Genomic DNA, 21,002 nt, shown 5'->3' with positions numbered 1-21,002 from the left:
TTTTTCCGGAAAACCGAACGATTAATTCCAACAAGTATTGCTTCCAATTAGACCAAATGAAAGCAGCACTCGATGAAAAGCATCTAGAATTATTCAACAGAAAATGCATAATCTTTTATCAGGATGACACAAGACCGCATGTTTCTTTGATGACCAGGCAAAAACTGTTACAGCTTGGCTGGGAAGTTCTGATTCACCCACCGTATTCACCAGATATTGCACCTTCAGATTTCCATTTATTTCGGTCTTTACAAAATTCTCTTAATGGAAAAAATTTCAATTCCCTGAAAGACTGTAAAAGGCACCTGGAATGGTTCTTTGCTCAAAAAGATAAAAAGTTTTGGGGAGATGGAATTATGAAGTTGCCTGAAAAATGGCAGAAATTAGTGGAACAAAACGGTGAATACACTGTTCAATAAAGTTCTTGGTGAAAATGAAAAATATGTCTTTTATTTTTACTTTAAAAACCGAAGGAAACTTTTGGCCAACCCAATACTTAGGTTGGCTGACTGACTGGCACCTTCTCTTCACAGCTAGATCTTCTACAATAGTTTCTAAGCCATGTTTTATTTAAACAGAATACCAGACTATCAGAGCTAGAAGGCCCTGGTATTCTCCTAGTTCAATGCCTTTACATTACTGATGAGGAAATATGTCCTAGAAAGGAAAGGGATTTACCCAAAGTCATACAACAAGTGAGTCTCATGAGATTTAGATGCTGTACAAGAAAGCATGAAAGGTATTAGGAAGACAGATTTGTGAGGTTTCTTTGGGAAACAGTGAAGAACAGTTAATTATGTCTACTTCTATGGGAAGGGAAGCAGTCCAGAGGTGGGACGGAGGATAGAATGACCCCTAACTAGTCATCCAACCAGGGAAGCTCAAGACCTCTGACAGCTCCACACTTCTCCCTCTGAAGCTCCGAGGGAGAAAAGATAGAAATAAGCTTCTGCCCTGGGGAGGAATACTTGCCTGTGCGAATGGAATGGCAGGAACCTAGGCTCTGATGCAGGTTTAGAAGGATGACACAGCCTGGGCCTCTACGTCGTCGGCAGGGTCTCAGGAGCCAGACGGCCCACAGCGCAGGTGGAAACTGGAGGCTCCCAAGAGATGGCAGCACCAGGGCCGTGGGGAAGGGACAGGGCCTTACCTTTCCTGAAGGTCATGCAGACTCTGCTCAGCTCGGTGTAAGCCCTCCAGATCCTTCATCATCTTCTTCATGTGCTCCTTGGAGTAACGGTTCTGGATATAAGCAAACCAGCAGCCGCCCACACCAATAACGATAGACACCACAAGCATGAAGTCCTTGAGGTGATTATGGCGGGTCACTGCCAGAGAAGAAGGGCACAGTGAGTCAGGGTGCCCACTACACACTTAGCCCTGCAGACTCTGCTGCAGCTCCTCCTCCACAAAGCCTTCCCGCTCAGGAGGAATTCGTTTCTCTTCTTAGACACACACTGGCCACACTCTGTGCCATTTTCTCTACTAAGTCAAGGCCTAGTTTAGAAAGGATGAGAGGCCTTAGAGCAATACAGGAAGCTTACTGGATCATACTCTCCTAATACGCAGTGAAGAGAACTAGTGCCTTCTCAATACATCCCAGCCATTCTGGGCTGCGATGAGCCCATGTGCCCAGATGCAGTGGCTTCTACCCTACAGGGTAAGCAAGGCTACAGTGCTACACTAGGTAGAAGGGGATGGCTGGTAAGGGTACCAAGCAATGTCACTGGAGCCTGAGGACTGGCTGTGGGACTGAGATTACTGCAGGAGCTGGGTCTCCTGGACTACGAGGCTATTCTAGGTACAAGGTACAAAGACCAGAACAGGTAAAGGTCTGCAAGTCTCATCTACAGAGAGCATTTCTAGGCTGCGGCTCAGCCCAGAGACCAGGTAGAACAGGAGTAGCATCAAGAGATTGGTACACATTAAGACATGACATGTGCCAGGAAGAGAGAATACCTCCAGGGAAGGCCTGGCAGCAATCTGGTGAGGTGCGAGGGCCCTGGCCGCCAGCTGGGATTCAAAGCAATGCTCAGTCTCCAGAGCAAAACCGAAAAGCTAGACAAGGAATAACATCAGAAGATAAGAGTAAAAACCATGTCCCAAGAACTGAGCCAGCCAGGAGAGGGGCAGTCCTGGAGCCTGAGATTGGTCCTGGTGTGCCAGACCTGGGCTCTCGGCCACAGCACAGGAGACTGAAAGAGACACCAGGAGGGAAAGAGGCTGCTCCTGTAGGCCCTGCCTGCATTGTACTCCACTTGAGATAGAGCAGCTATGGCTCAGAGGGGCCCCAGATGAGGGAAAAGAGGTAATGACGTCCTGTGCACAGTGGGCCACCTGGTGTTGGGGAGGGGGAGGCAGGACTGATGGGATTTCCGTGCCCAGTAAGGACAAGGGGCTGAGGGGAATCCAAAAGGATCCAGTGGAGCCACCGAGTTGAGGCAGGGTCTAGACAGCAGGAAAAGACACATGTAGCTGAAATCCCACTGCATGAAGCTGAGGCCCAGTTTGACAAAAAGGGTTATATTCATAGCTCCTCATTGAAATGCTGAGCAATAGGACCTGGGGATGGTGTGGGATCAAGGATAGATTAGCACATTCTATTTCCATCCAAGGGAGGGGAGTTACTAGGTCCAGGGTGTAGCCGTGTCCTTTACGTGTTTATGCCAGACTCTAACAGAGAAAACTGAGGGTCCTCTAGTGGCCATCCTCTAGCTTCCTGGAAGGTCTATACTTCCAGCCATTCTCAAGTCCCCACTCTCCCATCCTTCAGGTCCCAAGAAGGGATATCTCTGCAGCACAGTGAGCTGCTTTCCTTTCTGGAACACACCTGCCTCCTATCCAGCCTCCACCAAAGGCTGGGGTGCTGTTTGTCTCCCCTGTTTATTAAAGACTTTTCATCTTGGCTTCCCAGGGTTTCTCACCATCAACATCTCCTTTACGTTCCTACTCAAAGTCAAAGGTACTCTGTTCAAACAAGACTCCATGCGACCAGCACCCTCCCCCTATTACCTCCAACACTTCAAAGTTCTTAAGGTGGGCATACAGATTGGGCGTGGATCTATTCTATTCAGTCCCTTATTCTACCTTCTCTAGATCGATTTGAAACAAGATCCTATTTTTCCCAGCTTCATATTCTCATCCAACGCATAAATAAAAATACTGAATGACCAGGGGCAAGGATAGGCTCTATCAGTCACCCCCTGGGTCTCTTCAGCCAGTTTTGACTCCACCTAAATACACAAGCATCCATCCCATATATCCCTCTGCCTTTTCAAATGCATAGCTGAAGCTCAAATATACTGCCTGTCACATCCTGTGGGCTACCAAGCTTGGTGGGAAGAAAATAAGTCTAATCTAGCTGGTTTACTCTGTGGCCCCTACTGATCATCCCTTGTCCGTAGGCCAGTGCCCAGCACAGCACTGACCAGCACACAGAAGGTATTCAATAAATATTAGTGGGATTGAATCTTCACTGACAAGCCTCAAGTGTGATATCTCCCTCTCTTTAATCCACATAAGCAAAGAAGGGAAATAGAGAAAATATAAAATGGAACAGGCATTTATATTCATTTCAAATTCTCACAACTATTCTATAAGGTAGAGTCTTCCCATTCTGTAGACCAGAAAACTGAGGCTCCAGAGAGGCACTGACTTGCCAGAGTCCATAAAAAGTGACAGAGCTTGGATTCAAATCTAGATTTGCCTGACTGCACGGTCTTTCTGCTACACCCCACTTTCTCATACTCGTGCAGCAGGTATTGTTTCTGTTTTACTACATGCAAACATCTCTCACCATGGAGATGCCTATATCCCCTGATCTAGCCTGAGTTCAACTCTAAGGATTCCAAGGCCTGAGTTTTCCCACGAAACATCATGCTGGGAGCTGGCTGTGGCATTGTCATCAGGACAGTGAAGATCCAAAGGCTGAATGACCAGGCCTTTGAGGTTACACGTAAGGCCTCATGTAGAGAAATTTTTGTTTCATCAAAGGAAGCATCCTGCACTTAGTATGAGGAAGTCTGGGTTCTATGCTTGCCTCTGCCCCAATTTGTCATGAAATTCATTTCCCCCATCTGGGTCTCAGCTTCCTCGACTGTAAAATGCATTATCACAGAATTACTAAAAGATCAAATGCATAGTTGTAAATGAAAGTGCTTTGAGGTGTTTGGAGACATTTAGATGGGCATATCCCATAGGTAATAAAGAATGTAGATGTGGGATTTGAGGAAGAGGTAGGAGTTGGAGAAGTAGATGTGAGAATTGTCAGTTCCCTTCAGTGGGGCCCCGGGCTGAACCCCACAGTCCTAAGGGAATCTGTGATGGTTAACTTTATGTGTCACCTTGACTGGGCTAAGGGATGTCTGAATAGCTGGCAAAGCATTATTTCTGGGTGTGTCTGTGGAGTTGTCTTCATAAGAGATTAGTATTTGAATCAGTAGACTAAGTAAAGAAGGTCATCTTCACTAATGCGACTGGACATCATCCAATCGTCCACATGCCACTAAGGGCCTGAACAGAACCAAAAGGCAGAGGTAGGGCAAATATGCTCTCTCAGCTTGAGCTGAGACATCCATCTTCCCCTGCCCTCTTACATCAGCTCCCCTGGCTCTCAATCTTCAGACTCAGACAAGGACTCACAGCATCAGCTCCCCTGGTTCTCAGCCTTCAGACTCAGACTGAATTATACCACTGGCTTTCCTGGGGTCCCAGCTTGCAGACGGAAAGATTGTGGAGCTTCTTGGCCTCCATAATAGCATGAATCAATTCTCATAATACATCTCCTCGTATATATATCTATATACATAACCTATGGGTTCTGTTTCTCTGGAGAACCCTGACAAATACAGAATCTATAAACTATTGTGTCAGAAAAAGAAGAGGGGAAAGTAGGGAATTTTTAAGAGTCTAGTCTATGCCTTATTAGTGATGTACTTCTTCCTATCATAATCTCAGTCCTATTCTTCAATTCCCACCACCTTCCCAGCCTACCACAGTTCACAGAGACCTGCCCATTCCTTATCCTCTGAACTAGGATTCCCTGACCAACCCACTCTTTGGACAGCTAAAAACATGTATTATCTCAAGGTCTGCCCTAGGATTCCCTGACCAACCCACTCTTTGGACAGCTAAAAACATGTATTATCTCAAGGTCGACCCTGTGTGTTTTTCAGCTTCCATGGCAGTCACCTTCTGGTAATCTGTGAGTTACTCAGGACCAGGGCACAAGACTTACTTATCTCTGTAGCCTCATACTTAGCATAGAGGCTGGCCAGAGCAGGTACTCAGCAAAGGTGGAAAGGAGAGAAAAAGGGAAGAAGAAAGGGAGGTTTTAGCAGGAAAGGGGAGGTACAATATAAAGTGCACGTGGAAGGCAAATAAATACCAGCTCCTGGGATCAGAAAAAATATGGCAAGCTGTCCTCACAGCCCCGACTGGAGCTCAGCTCTCAGAGTCCACCTCACACCAGGGAACACAGCCACAGAGAAACCATGGAGGTTTCATGAGAGCAGAGGTGGCTGGCTAGGTGAACAGAGCGAACCCGGGGAAGCTGGTTAGGACCTGGGGAGCCAGAGGGTGGCAGAATTCCCAGCCTGAGTGCTGCCAACAGATTTTAGCAAAATTAGGTCAACCGTTAACACAATCAGGCCCGAGGCAAGGGAGGAGGGTGTAAACAAATGAGATGCTTACATGTGAACACAGTCAGGGGTGATGGTGAGAATTTTCAGGGTGCCAGTTAGCACTGAGAACGTGAGCCTCCAATAATTATCACTTTCTAGAATCCCCTCTCCCAGTCTATCCTCTCCACCGCTCTACTGCCCACACTAATGTATGTGCTAGGAGTTTCTCTTGTCATTTACACAGCCTTCTGTGCTGAGGTATCTGTTTAACCTGTAAGAACTATTTCTGGGCCCTCTTCCCTTCTGGTTGTAGCCAAAAACTGCCTTAGCTGCCTCACCTATGCATAGACACTACATAGGGAGCGGTTCTCCCCACAACTAAGCTGGGCCAGACTCTTCTCCCACCTCCCCCAGCTTCCTTCTGTGTAACTTCTAGCATTCATCTCCTGGCACTTCTTCCTTGCTGGGCCTTACACTGAGTGCTGATGACAGATGAACAAAGCTGTGTCTACCCTCAAGGAGTTTCCAGTTTAAAGAGTAACAGACAGGAAAACAGATCGTTATACAGAAAGCAGGTACAATTACTTTGCTGTGCACCTGAAACTAACACGATATTGTAAATCAACTATACTTCAAAAAAAAAAAAAGGCAAATCTGAAATAACAAACAAACAAAAAAGCAGGTACAAAGGGCTGTGAATCCCCAGAGGAAAGTAAGAGGGAAGGGTTGAGCATGCCAGGGAAGAGGCTGGAAAGGCATCCTAGAGAAGGCTTGAAGGGTAAGTTGGAACATAACAAAAAGGAGAAAGAGGGTAAGAACAGAGCTGACAGAGACCAGAGCAAGCTGTGCCAGAGAGGCAGCTACTCCTGCTTACTGAGGACTTTTCCCTATTACCTGAGCCACTGAGGAAGGAAGACAAGGTACAGTCTCGTCTTTTCCTCTATCACAAAGGAAAATTCTCCAGCCCTCGCAATTACTGGGCAGGCCTCTCTCTGCACCCTTCTCTGCACCCTTCTCTTTGTGCTAAGAGCACAAAGGGCACATAAGCCCTTAGCCCGATACCAACCACAGCAGGCATTACACTAAAAACAGTAGCTACCATTTACTTAGGGGAAACTGGGACACAGAGAACCTTAGGAATGTGCCCAAGGTCACAAAGCGAGTGAGTGATAGAGCCAGTTTGCTTGATTTCAAAGCTGAAACTCTTATATCTTGTTTCCTCTAACACAAGTAGAGGGTGGGATAATACAGTAGAAAAGATCACTGAAATGTAAGTTAAAGACCTAGGTTTAGGGGCTTCCCTGGTGGCGCAGTGGTTGAGAGTCCACCTGCCGATGCAGGGGACACGGGTTCGTGCCCTGGTCCGGGAAGATCCCACGTGCTGCGGAGCGGCTGGGCCCGTGAGCCATGGCCACTGAGCCTGCGTGTCCGGAGCCTGTGCTCCGCAACGGGAGAGGCCACAACAGTGAGAGGCCCGCGTACCGCAAAAAAAAAAAAAAAGACCTAGGTTTGAGGCATGGCTCTGCTATTGAAAAGCTGAACGACGTCTAAAAACTCACCTCATCTGGGCCTCAATTTCTCCCTCAGTGAATCATTTGCTGCCCTAATGAGACATCAACTTAGGCCCCAAACTGAACACTGTCCTTGGGCCTCTATGTCTCAGAGCACACCTGACACCTGACTAGCGGCACGGCCAGGAGAGCCCCAGGTGGGCCAGCCTGGAGCCAACTCTGCAGGTGGAAAAGACAGGAAAGCACCTGTGCTGCTCTGTGGCCACATGGGGAGGACTGAGCTGTCTGCCATTGTCAGGACTCTGGGCTGAGCCAGTGTGATCCCTCTTCCCCCTTCCCAAGCTCTGAGGCTGCTGCGGGTAGATGGATCCCGCTCACTCAGCAGACACCCCCAGCTACTGTAAACAAAATTTTGATTTGCGATTTCTCAAACCTCAGACCGAAGGTGGGATTTTCGTTAAGACTGGGAGAGGTAGCCATGACTGGAAACTGAAGTGGGCCCAGGTGCTCTGGGGGTGTTTACTACAAGCCTGTGGTGAGGCCTGAGCGCTCACCCTGGACGTAGAACCCAGCAGAGCCAGCACAGGCCATCACTCTAAGTCCTACGTGAGTGCTGCACAGGGAAGAGCACTGACCTAGGGATTTCAGTCCATGCGCAAATGGGAAAACAGAGCTGAGAGGGACACAGATCAAGGGATTCTTTGCAGATACCCACCAGGCATGGCCCCGCCCTTGCAGAAGTCTCCTGGCAAAGAGCTTCCTAGTATCTTCCTCAGGTTCCAGCTGGCAATTTTCAAAATTTTTCTTTAAGAAGCATCAGCAGGAAAGTATAAAAACAATCTCTGCCATCAGGACAGCTGCTGGATTCCAAAATCTTAGCTCCCAGGAGTACACCAACTCTACCTGAGTCCTTGAATGAGAGAGCCAGTAAGAGCCTTAACGACCAAGCCCATTTTACAGATGAGGGAAGCTAAATCTAGGCAGGAAAACTAAATTGCCAAAGGTCACTTGATAAGGCAAGGGCCAAATACAGAAATCCTAAAAGTACAGGATACAGGATACAGGAGGAGAGAACAGACCTCCTCCTGTCTTTTACACAGAACCCTTATCAACCAAAGGGTTCTTGCCCAAAATCATGGAATGTACAGCTGAAAGGAATTATAAGGATCCTTTAGTTCAGCTGTTTCATGATCCAAATCAGCAAACACATACTGAGAAAAGTGACCTACACCAGGTCACACAGTGAGTGGCAATTCTGAAGAGACCAAGGTGCTTTCCTAAACTTTATAAGAAGTTCTCTAAGTGGAAGTCCAGGAGTTATAAAAAATCAATTTGTGTGTAATGATGATGATGATGATGATTATGATGGAGATATAATCCACATACCCTAAAGTTCACTCTTTTAAATTGTACAATTCAGTGCTTTTAGCGTATTCACAAGGCTGTGTAACCATCAGCACAATTAATGTTAGAACCTTATCATTACCTCAAAAAGAAATCCCATACCCATTATCAGTCGCTTCCCATTTCCCACTCCCTCCAGCCCCTGCCAGCCACCAATCTGCATTTGGTCCCTATGGATTTATCTATTCGGAATATTTCATATAAATGGAATCATACAATATGTGTCCTTTTTTATGTCTGGCTTCTTTCACTCCCTCAGTTCTTTCACTTCTTTCACTTTTTTAGGCCACTTTTTTCCAGGTTCATCCATGTTGTAGCATGTATCAGAACTTCATTCTTTTTTATGGCTGAGTAATATTTCATTGTATTTATATACTACAACTATTTATCCATTCATCCATGGATGGATATATGGGTTGCTTCCACTTTTCAGCTATTGTGAATAATGCTGCTATGTATATATACTTGTTTCAGTACTGTTTTCAGTTCTTTGGGTACATTCCTAGGCATGGAATCGCTGAGTTATACGATAACTATGTTTAATTTTTTGAGGAACACTATTTTCTACAGTAGCTGAACCTTTTTACATTATCACTAGAAATGTACAAGGGTTCTGATTTCTCCACACCCCTGCCAACACTTACTTTCTGTTTTCGCTTTTATTGTAGCTATCCTAGTGGGTGTGAAGTATCTTCTTAGCTCTAGTACCCCTGCTCTGCCAATCTCAGAAATAGTTTTCTGCTGACCTCTGACCTCCCTTAGATTAGGTCATATGCAACCTATAGGCTATATGAAATGAGTCTAGGAGAAGATACTCCTGTCCTGGTATCAGTCTAACCTGCTTCACCAAGGCTCCTCTTGCTGGCTCTGACCTCTGGGACTCAGTACCATGTATGTACTCAGGATTCTGGTTCCTATGCTCTCCAGCCCTAGCTGATTTTTCCATATACAATCCTTGCTGACTTTAACCTGCAGTTTCTAATGCACCCTTTCAGATATGGTAAATCCTATTTTGAATCAGAACATGTAACAGTCTGTTAATATGTCTCAGAAGACTAAGGAAGACTTTCAGGCTGGCGGAGACCTCCCCTAACTAAGGCGTGACAGAGGACAGCCTCTGTAAAGATAGCTTAGCTTTCACTGCTGGGTTTGATTCTTCTGGCAGAAGTGTTCTTGCTGGTGTATACAAAGAGAGGGGAATAGGCTGTTAATGGAGAGAGTTTAATAAAGCCACTTCCCATTTTTCAAGAGTCAGCTCAAGAGTGATCCTCTCCATAAAGCTTCTTGGTCTGCAATTGAAAACTCCTCCCTACTTTGTGCTCCCGCCTGAACTATGGAATGACTTACACGACAGTTATACCACCGTATTTCTTGACCATTTATTCAATTTGTTGACATGCCAATCTCCACTCAGAGGGAACTTCTTGAGAGCAGGGACCCTGTCATGCATAGTGGTACACAGTAGGTGCTCAATAAATGTTAGTGGATGAATGAAAGGCCATTGCTCAGTATGCAGGGTGGGTCTCATATAAAGAGTAGTGCCTTCGCTGTGTCATTTATTCAAAACTTATAAATGAATCACAAGAAAAAAATGTGTCCTAGGACCAAAAACAGGGCAACAAAGGAGATGGAAATGGTCTTCTCCCATGTTGCTCTGTTTCACGTTTTCAAAAGATATAGACCTTCTGGAAAAGGCAAAACTATGGAGAAGTAAAAAATCAGTGATTGCCAGGGGTTGAGGAGGAGAGCAGGGTAAATAGGTGGAGCACAGAGGATCTTTAGGGCAGTGAAACCATTCTGTATGACACCACACAGATGGATACACATCATTATACATTTGTCGAAATCCACAGACTGCACAACACCAAGAGTGAACCTTAATGTAAACTACAGACTCTGGGTGACAATGCTGTGTCAGTGCAGGTTCAGCAGTTGTTACAGTGTACCACTGTGGTGAGGATGCTGATAATGGGGGAGGCTGTGCATGCATGCGGGCAGGAGGTATATGGAAAATCTCTGTAGCTTCCACTCAATTCTGATGTAAACCTAAAGCTACTCTAAAAAATAAAGTCTAGGGACTTCCCTGGCGGTCTAGTGGTTAAGACTCTGCACTTCCACTGCATGGGGCACGAGTTCAATCCCTGGTCGGGGAACTAGGATACTGTGCAGTGTGGCTAAAAAAAATTTTTTTTAATTTTTTTAAATTAAAAAAATGAGAATAGGGAATTCCCTCATGGTCCAGTGGTTAGGACTCGGGCTTTCACTGCTGTGGGCCTGGGCTCGATCCCTGGTTGGGGAACTAAGATCCCACAAGCCGCATGGCCAAATAACTAACTAAATAAATAAATAAAGTCTATTAAAATTTTTTTAAACCACGGAAAGTACAGACCCATCCACCTCTATTGAGACATCAGCTTGGGCACTTGTCAAGCCAAATGCACGGACAGGGAAATGTTATACTGCCCATGACCCTGCCCGCCAGCTGCTTCTCTGGACTGGTTCTTGACTCTATAGCATTCTGCTGCTGGCATCCTCAACTGATGCCAACAGCTCCCAAAGGGCAGGGAGTAGGCCCTAAGACTGTTTGGTCAAGACTAATTTTCTAAGAAATCTTACTACTTCTGTGCTGAGTTCACTTAGAATAAAAAAAGGTTGGCAATGTTGGCCCTTCCCACCTCGCAGATCTTCAGGAGTTGAAGCACCTAATACCCTCAACTAACCCTGGGTTGAAGAGACCAAACTTCCTTGGTCTGATTGTGTCTCTATTGATTCAGTGAAAGCCTGCTTAATCCCGTTTGTCTGTCCAAGGACACAAAATGTCCAGCAATCAGTTCATACCCTCTGCATATCCACAGCTGAGAGCAGGAACAGCTAAATGGCACTCAGCCCCTTTTGGGTTACTTTTTATACCTGAGCATGCCATTCATATTTTAGTGTTTGTATCCCTGCTCAGGTTGTTTCCTCCACCTAGAATGCCCTCTCCTGCCACCTCCATGGGATAAAACCCTATCCATCTTTAAAGGCAGAGGTCACACGCCACCTCTTCTATAGGATGCCTTCTTTATCCCTCCCCTGGATCTCAGCAGCATTGTGTACCTCTCTAGAACATTCATTTTATCCCTTTAGGGCAGACCCAGGACCTCAACCCAGCCACTCCAACTGCCTTCGGGTCCATGGCACATCAGCAGCCCTTCTTGCCACAGGACTCACAGAGAGGAGGCCCAAAGAGCACTGTGTCCAGGGCCTTCAGCTGCAGCTTCTGCCGATGGCTCCGGTCTGTCATCTTTAGCACAGTCCCTGTCATGGTGGTGTTGGTTACAGCGAGCCTGTTGGGACAAAGAGTAGGGGCTCAGTTCCCTGCCGGCAAAGCAGGAAGGATCCTGGTAGGACTACCCACCTCGCCCAGGAACACTTCCATGACTTCTAGCTCCTGGCGATTGCTCCCCTCTGCACTCTAGTACACAGTCTGTACCAGTGGATCTCAACAAGCAGTGAACAGGACACATAACATTCACCAAGAATTTGTTCACCCTTCTCCCCATGTCCACCATCTCCTGAATATCCTAGTCTCAAAGGATTATCCATCTGTAACCATTCCGACACCCAACTGTAAATTTTCTGTTGTACTTCTCCTTCCAGGGATTATCCACTATATACCTGTCCCCATACTCCCACCATTTGCAAACACATTCGCCTGTCCAGCCCAGGTCAAAATGTTATGCCACGTGACCCAGCGATTCTAGGGACCTCTGAATTATCCTAATCCTAACACATTGTCATTAAATATAAATCTGCTGACCACAAGCATTGCATTAGTCTTCTTATAATGCAATGCAACAAGCATTGCATTAGAACTTCTAAGAAATGAGAAATGAGAAAGGAGCTAACATTTAATAAGCAGCTGTGTATATCTCATATTGTTCTGACACTTTAGATACAATACCTCACTTAGTCCTCACACTTTAAGAACCCAGTTCTATTATTAGCTCCATTTTACAGATAAGAAAAATGAGACTTAGAGGTAAGTAACTTCCCAAAGTCACGCAGCAAGTAAGTGGCAAAGGCAGGATACAACGCAAATCTGCTAGATCCGTCCCATTATACCACGCTGCCTAGGGATGGGCCTAGAAGCGCCCACACTCTACCCCACACCCTACCCTCTGAATGCTCCATGCTTCCTGCTGTCGCTAAGGTACCACAGCTTGTTTATCTCTACCCCTATGCCCAGCCTGGCTGGGTCTGGTCTTGGATCTAATCCTAGTCACAGAATGGCCAAGTGAGCGCACTGCCTGAGAACTAACTTCTTACCCTATGTATTACAGCTTTAATCCAAGCCATAGCCATTCTTCAAGATGGAATAGGCCAGGGATCCACAAGGCAATACTGCTATTTCCATGGGAAAGAAACCTAAATCCTGGAGCTTCATGGTCAATCATCTGTTTAATTGTCTGTCTTTTCCACTAAACGTGGAGTTCCTCAAGGCAAATGTGAGGTCTAACGCATTTCTTTGTCCTCAGGACCCAAGAGAGAGCATGGCACATGGTAAGTGCTTGGTAAAATTTTGTTAAATAGAACTAAACTGAGTATTTCCAGGAAGCCTATTTTCAAACTACATGGGGCAAGAGGAAGGTGCAGTGAAAAAAGCAGGGCACTTAGAACCAGGCAGACCTGAGTTCAAATCCCAGCTCTGCCACTTACCAGCTTTGAAAAATCATAAAATATCTGAAGTTCAGTTTGCTTGCCCGAAAGTTGGGATAATAATTCCTTCCTCCCAGAATTGTGAGAATCAACTGAAATAATAGGTAGGAAAGTACCCTATAAAGGGATGTACAGACATTAAGATTATTACTCTCTCCAGAGTAGGGAGAAGCTGTGAATAAGAGGCTGCAGGCAGCAGAGGAGGGACCAGCCAGCTCAGCTAGGCCTGGACAGCAGCGCCCGGTAGCCCTGTGGCTGGAGGCTGCGATGTGTGGACATTCCAACAGCTTCCCCTTCCCCTTTCCCCTTTGCTGAAGCTCATAACCAGATGTACCTACATAATAAGATGACAGATTATACATAATCAGCACTTACCAGACAGTAAGCCCTTTGAGGGCAAGGGCAGGTTGTTGTCATCTTTATCCCCAGCACCCAGCACAAGTGCTTGGCCCAGAGCAGGTACCCAGTAAATACTGGGTGAATGAATAAGTGAATGGATTAATGACTGAATGACATATGGCGCTAGTTTGACATAACAAGAAGTCCAAGCAGTATTCCATCCCCTCCCCACACCCACCCCAAGTCCTAGTACATTGTGCCTGAGAGGGAGGCAGAGCTAGGGCATAACAGCTGTTGGAAGAGTCATTCCAGAGAGGAGACTGGGGTCAATGGTAGTCAGCTCCCACCTCTGCACCGGTTCTTTAGAGCAGATAAACTGCAGATGGATAGTTCCGGGAAGGTTAAAAGAGCCCCGAGTCCCCTGGGCAATGAAAGAGGCAACTGCTGGGGGGACAGCAAAAGAAAAAGAGAAAAAACACAGGCTTTGAAGTCTACCCAGATATAGGTTCAAATCGCAGTTTTGCCTCTAACTAGCCATGTGACCTTGGAAAAGTTACTAGGCCAGGTTCATCATGTAGATACAATAATACCTACCTTACAGGACTGATGTAAGAATTAAATGAGATACTGTACATAAAGTGTTAAGTAGAGTGCCTGGCATACACTAAGCACTCAATAAATGGTAGCTATTAGTACTACTCCCAGGATTGACAGAAATATTAAGTAAGAGAATAGATGTGGAGTGTCTATATGCTTTCTAGCAAGTGCACAGTAAATGTGAGAAGTCTACAGATCCTGCCCTGAAAGGGGTGAAACTTCAGTTAACAGGTGAGAGCAACGTGAGGGCAAGCCGACCCCAGCCCATTCCCCGCACCCCCAGTGAGAGAACCCAGTCCCTTCCTGACCTCGGCATGGCATGGCCACTGAGCTGCAGCTTCCGGAAGGTCTCCTCATACTGAGGCAGCTCCACATATGTGGTCAGCCACTGCACCACCTCATCCACGGTCCAGTTGTATACTGCGGGAAGAGATAAGCAAAGCCATGACTCCAGAACGCAAGCACTGCTTGTTCTTACTGTCACAGTCTCCACAACCTTAACATTCACCACATGTCTACGTGTTTAACAGATCTCTCTCCCATAAAATCCCAAGTATGAAAGGAATACATACAGTACTTTTTGTTTGACCTATAGGGGATGGACTTGTTCTTCCACTATTCAGGTATCTGGGATAAAATAATCCTTAATTATTATATAATATACTACATTATATATAGTATTTTATATATTATTGTAATATAATAATGACAAATGATATTAATAGAAGCCATCATTTACATAGCACTTACTATATAACGGGTACCGTGCTAAGCACTTCACAGATATTAGCTCACTAATCTTTGCAACTACCATGGGAAGGATATGTTCCACTTTATCCCTATTTTACAGATGAAGAAACTGACACACAAAAAGGTTATGTAACTTTCCCAAAGTTATCCAGCCAGGAATTGGTAAAGCCAATTTTGGACTCAATCAGTCTGGCGTCAATAGCCCTTGCCCTAGCCATTATGTCATAAATATAATACGTATATAACATTTTAAAATTTATATAAATAATATATATAAAGGATATATATATATGTATATATATATGGATACACACACATACACACATACATATATCCTCCCTGACACTGCTGGAAAGCTTCATACAAAGGCAAATCTGAGCCAAGTGATGGATCCAGATGACATCACTTAAGCCCTGAATGAGATCACATCTGTAGACAGCCCTATTCATACATTTTTCAGTTTTGTGCAAAAAGTATTTTCCCCTTTTGCTTATATCAGATTGAAAAAGATTTTCTGTCAGAGCAGGAGCCAATTCTAACTGAAACAATTACTGAGTGATCATTCACAACATGGTAAATCATGTCATTACCATACATGGATCACTGTACCTAATCATTTCCTCAATACTATAAGACTGTGATTTTTTTTTTTTTTTTTTTTTTGCAGTATGCGGACCTCTCACTGTTGTGGCCTCTCTCGTTGCGGAGCACAGGCCATGGCTCACGGGCCCAGCTGCTCCGCGGCATGTGGGATCCTCCCGAACCGGGGCACGAACCCGTGTCCCCTGCATCGGCAGGCGGACTCTCAACCACTGCGCCACCAGGGAAGCCCAAGACTGTGATTTTTTTAAATGGACAACCATAAAAATAATCCTTGTGAAATAATTTTAATATTTCACAAGGATTATTTTTATGATTGTCCATTTAAACCATAAAAATAATCCTTGTGAAATAATTTTAATATTTCTGTGGTATTTAGCCACATATATAACAAATTTATTTCCATACTTTATCAAGAATCAATAATAAAAGAACAGAAGAGGACTTAACATGCAAGGAATATGTTCAAGCCAAGTAAAAGTCAAATGACATCATGATGTATTATATAAATCAAAGTTTCATAGGAGCTTGAATAGAGAAAAATGGTGGGAGGACTGAGTCACCATATAGCACCCAGTAATACAGCTATGCTGAACTTAAAGAGCCTTGGGTGGGAGCAACTGGGTTTCAGCAAAAACATGTCATTTTATTGGATTTGAAATTTGCTTTTATTTAATGTATCAGTGTATTTTTGTTTATATTTGTACACAAATTTTATATAGCAACTTAAACCTCATTTTATCTTTCTACATATTTAAATACCATTAAATAAAACCAGCTTTGCAGGCCCAAGATAAATGATTTCCCTTAAAAGGAATCTGTACATTTCTCAAGTTGAAAACTACCGCTGTGAGCAGCAAGAAGCCAAAAAAGTTTTGAAGCAGAATGAAGTGGTGAGATTTATCACCCTCCTCTCTTAAGATACATATCTTTCCCCAAAACTGTCCTTCATCAGAATGCTTTCTAATTTCCCCTTAATAGTCAGGAGAGATTGAAGGCAGGGACCACATCCTATTCATTTTTGCTCACCCCTTTGTCGCTAAAATAGTGCCTCTTATACAGTGGCATCAATAAGAATTTACTGAAAGAATAACTACCCTAAATGAGGAGTTCCAGAAATGTTCTGAATGTGGGCCTCCAGACAGCAGCCACAATCTTCCTAGACAAATATACAGCTCAGGTGGAGGTTAACTTCTGAAATGCTTGTCCAAAAATCAGCATTCCTCTGGTAGGCACACCTCAGATCTTAGGTTGTTTCTGTCACTCACATATAAACTAGAGAAGCTGGAAGGCTGGGCTCTGACCCTTCATCCTTCTACCTCCCATAGGGGAGCCCAGCACACGGTACAAAGCAGACACTCAGGGAAACATTCTGAATGAAACAATAGAAGACAAAAATGCTCTAATCTCTCCATGTCCCCAAGAAGCTGCTGGAGCTCAGGAGGAAAGTTCTGAAACCAAGAGACTTTGAAGGTAGATTAGACCATTTGCAGAGGCACAGGAAAGGTTCCAGGAGAGGAAATGAGGCAGGTCTAGTGCACTCAGATTGATTGCATCCTAGAAGACAAGATCCCGGAGGTTTAGGCGGTGAGTGCTTAGTCATTGCCTGGTTGAATATCTAATTTCCAGACTAGAATACATTGGAGGGAAGAGAAAGATTAATTTCCAAGAGATATGCTCAAATCCTAGGGCTTAGGAAAGGAGGGATGACAGAACTGGGGTTAAAGAAGTGTTGAGGAAAGTAGAATAGACTGGCCTTTTATTCCTGAAAATGAATATATCTCCACATACATTAAAAACGTGATCACTTGCTACGGTCCACAGTGTTAGGTAATGAAGGCCTAGCAGAGTGGCACAAGATGTGAGGCAGACAGACAAGTGCTAGCCTGCAAAGTGCAGAGAACACATTCCTGCCCCTACTGTCAAGGGAGCTTGGCCTCACCCAGCATGGCATATGGAGTAGAAAGGCCACGTCACGTATTGTTGCTTGAAAGGCTTGAGGCCAGCAGTGCCACAAGGGTCTTCTGTCTACGGGGAAGACGACCTGATACAAGCCTGAGCATAAACGCTTGGCATGCAGGAACTCCTCCACTTGTGCCCTACACTGCAGTGGAGACAGAAGTCACTCTAGACCGGGGTTTCTCAGTCTCTGCAGCACTGACCTTTTGGACAGGTTAATTCTTTGTTGTTGGGGGCTGTCCTATGCATTGTAGGATGTTTAACAATAGCCCTGGCACCTACCCACCAGATGCCAGTAGCATGCTGCCAGTCATAACAATCAAAAGTATCTCCAGATACTGCCAAACGTTCTCTGGGGAACAAAACTGCCCCCCACTGAGAACTACTGCTCTAAACACTACACTAAGTGAGGCAGAGGGTCCGTAAGGAGACCACTACACTCCAATAAGGATGGACTCTGAACATAGTCAGTCCCTACAGAACTAAGCTTTGCAGAAAAGGATGATGACTTCAGCATGTCAGGACAAACCTCAAGGCACTTGTTTTTTGGGTTTTGTGCTCCGCATATTATTCTGTTACCTGGCAGATGCCCTACCTAGGTAAGGCTTGGCAGTATGGTGTTGCCCACTCAGAGTCACTGCAGTCTGAACAAAGTAAGCCAGGACGAGCTGCATCCTTGTCAGGCAGCAGCCCTGTGTCCCAGCATGAAGATCTCACTCAACAGTCAAGGTGAGATATTAGGGCCCCTTGTTCCTAAGGTTCAAGTATCTAAAAGTTAAAAATCTTGTTCTGCTTTCTCATTCCAAAAGAGAAAATGGGAAGAATCCCTGAGCCAAAGTGAGGAAGAAGGTAACAGCAAGTACAGAGAGCTGTGGCTGACAGTAAAAGGAGACAGAATTTGGCCAGGGGAGCTTAGTACAGATAGAGACTCCAAGTGACTCACACGACCAAACCCCAGGAGGACATGCAAGCAAAAGAGAGTTTTCTAAGGTCATGATTCTCTCATCCCCCTAAGCCTGTCCATTTTGCTCCTAGAGACATCAAAGACTACATCTCTGGGCAAAATGACAAACAGTACTACACAGAATCGGAGAAAGCCAACCTCTGGAGTTTTCCACAACAAATAGTCCTTTATAAAAGAAATGCACAAGGTGACTGACTATGTAGCCTCCAACCTTTCTAATGACATAATCTACATGTAAAAAAAAATTTGAGCACACATTGCCAATATAAGAATATCTGTTTATAAATTAGATATATGTACTAACATTAGGTATACTGTAAAACATACATAAAAATTAAATGAGATAAAAATAAATGCAATATAAATACAAGCTATTATATTCTCTTGGGGCACCCCAGTTGATTGTCTTGTACAGTTGGAAACCATTGACCCAAACTTCACAGCTTTACCCTACATGCTGCCTCTGTTATAGCTTTTAGCTTCTCAGTCTCCTTCTAGAATCAGTATCTTGCACTATTTACTTATTTATCCTTGAACATTGCTCTCAGACTTCTAGGTCTTTGCTGTTTCTGGAAAAGCTCTCTTCCCCCTTCCTGGCCTGATAAACACCAACTAACCCTTCAAACCCAGCTCTACCTCTTCACTTATTGAAACTCTTTGGAGTCCATTTTAAAATCATGAGCAAAGACACAAAACTATAAAGTGTGGGGCCTGTTCAGAGAACTCTGACTCCCGTCTGCCTGGAGTCCAAGGGTTATATATAGGGACAAGGAGGGTGAGGCACTGCTGAGGCCAAATGATTAAAGGCCTTGAAAGCAGTCGGTCCAAAACTCCAAATTCATTTATTCATTGGGGGGAAATTTTTATTGAGTACCTACTACTTGCCAGGCACTGCTCTAGAAGCTAGGAATATAACAGTGCACAAAAGAGTCACAGATTCCTAGTGTTTATATTCTGGTGGAGAGAGACAAACTAAAACACTGTAACAAATAATTGTATGTTGGGTAGTGATAAATACAAGAAGAAAAATAAAGCAGGGTAAGAGGATAAAGAGTAGTGCTATATCAGACCAGATCAAGGAAGGCCTCTTTGACGAGATGACATTTGAGGAGAAAATAAAATGAAGTCATGAGCCATGTGCATACTTGGGGGAAGGGCATTCCAGGCAGATGGAACAGTAAGTACTACTCCTAGCACACGAGCTATAGTGATACCTCCAGGGATATGCCAGAACAGATCCTTGGCCTTGGCCAATCCTTTTTCTTGTCAGAGAAAGAATAAGCAGTAAGAAATGGGCTCCTGAATCAGTATGTCTTCCCCCTAATGGACTGGTGGTGCCTCCAAATAAAGCCCTCACTTTTGTAGTTTCAAACTCACATCCCGAAAGAACTATGTCTGGCAGAAAAGTTACCAGTACCTTCTTTGCCTCTCTTTCACACAGCTGTTAGTCAGTTAGTTGGTCACTTGGTCAGCCTTTGGTCAGTCTTTTGGTCAGCCAGTCAGATATAGCACAATGGTTAAGAATTTGGACTTTGGAACGAAGTGACTTGGATTGAATTCAAGATTTGCTACTTACTAGATGTAAGATCATGGACAAGTTACCTAACCTTTCTGTGCCTCATTCTGTCACCTAATGGTGACAATCAGAGTTCTCACATCATAAGAGTGTAATGAAGATATGAGAAGTTCCTAGCATACAGTAAGTGCTAAACAAATATTATCCATTATTATCACCATTCATTCACTCCTTCATTCACTAAGCTTTCACTGGCTTCTACTCTAGTAGATCCTTGGTTGGTTACAGAGATCAATCTGGATGATCTCCATCATACAGGGCTCTTTTCTAGAGAAGGAGACATATAGGAAATTAAATGAGTATAATACAGTGTGATAAGTGCTAGGTAAGAGGGATGTATGGGGTGAGGTGAGGGCACAGAGAAAGGAGTGACTGATTGCCAGAGAGAGTCAGAAAATGCATCACAAAGCCTAGCTTCTTATCTGACTACTGTGGAGAGAAAGCATTCCAAGACACCTACAGAATCTTACCAAAGTGGCCCTCCCTAAAGATAGTTTGCAGCCTAGACCTGTGGTTTTTCTCTGAGTGGTTTCCCTCTGGCTGTCACTAGCAGTTTGAGCCTAGAGTAAGGCAGATACTATGTTAGTTTTCTAACATGGTATCAGTACCAAGCCCTAAACCATTACTACAAAAAGAATCTGGCCCTTTCACTTAGGCCTCATGTGATAGGCCCACTAGGCTGCCTGGCAGAAACCAAGTCTTCCAGAGCCCAAAAGGACACACTAGTGAACACCACCTATAAAGAAGCTACATGGCTAGCAGAGACCAGATTAGAGAAAGACTGGCATCATGGCTGCAGAGTAGTAAGGGAACCTAGAGTTTGGAATGTTGAATGAGCCAAACAACTCGTATAACATCACACAATGGCAGACCCAAGGACAAACTCCTGTCTTCCACATCCCTGCTCTGGGCCAGGTCCTGGGCTATGCGTTAAGATATGGAATCATATAAGATAATGCCCTCAAGCAGTCTGGTGGGGAAAT

At 44.7% G+C, this 21,002-nt stretch overlaps 1 protein-coding gene across 4 annotated transcripts in view; it reads right to left on the bottom strand.

The window, feature by feature from the left end:
* Window positions 1-21,002, bottom strand: part of STIM1 (stromal interaction molecule 1) — a 190,742-nt gene that overhangs the window by 20,322 nt on the left and 149,418 nt on the right. For all 4 annotated transcript variants that reach the window (XM_032639353.1, XM_032639351.1, XM_032639354.1 and 1 more), the window contains exons 4-6: window positions 14,479-14,590; window positions 11,747-11,862; window positions 1,151-1,328 (exon numbers count right to left, since the gene is read on the bottom strand). In XM_032639353.1, the coding sequence (XP_032495244.1) occupies window positions 1,151-1,328; window positions 11,747-11,862; window positions 14,479-14,590 (406 nt within the window). The remainder of the gene's footprint in view (window positions 1-1,150; window positions 1,329-11,746; window positions 11,863-14,478; window positions 14,591-21,002) is intronic.

Source organism: Phocoena sinus, chromosome 8 (assembly GCF_008692025.1).
Source record: "Phocoena sinus isolate mPhoSin1 chromosome 8, mPhoSin1.pri, whole genome shotgun sequence".
Lineage (NCBI taxonomy): Eukaryota > Metazoa > Chordata > Mammalia > Artiodactyla > Phocoenidae > Phocoena > Phocoena sinus.
Note: the sequence above shows the minus strand (reverse complement) of the source record. Positions and strands in the feature narration are given on the sequence as shown.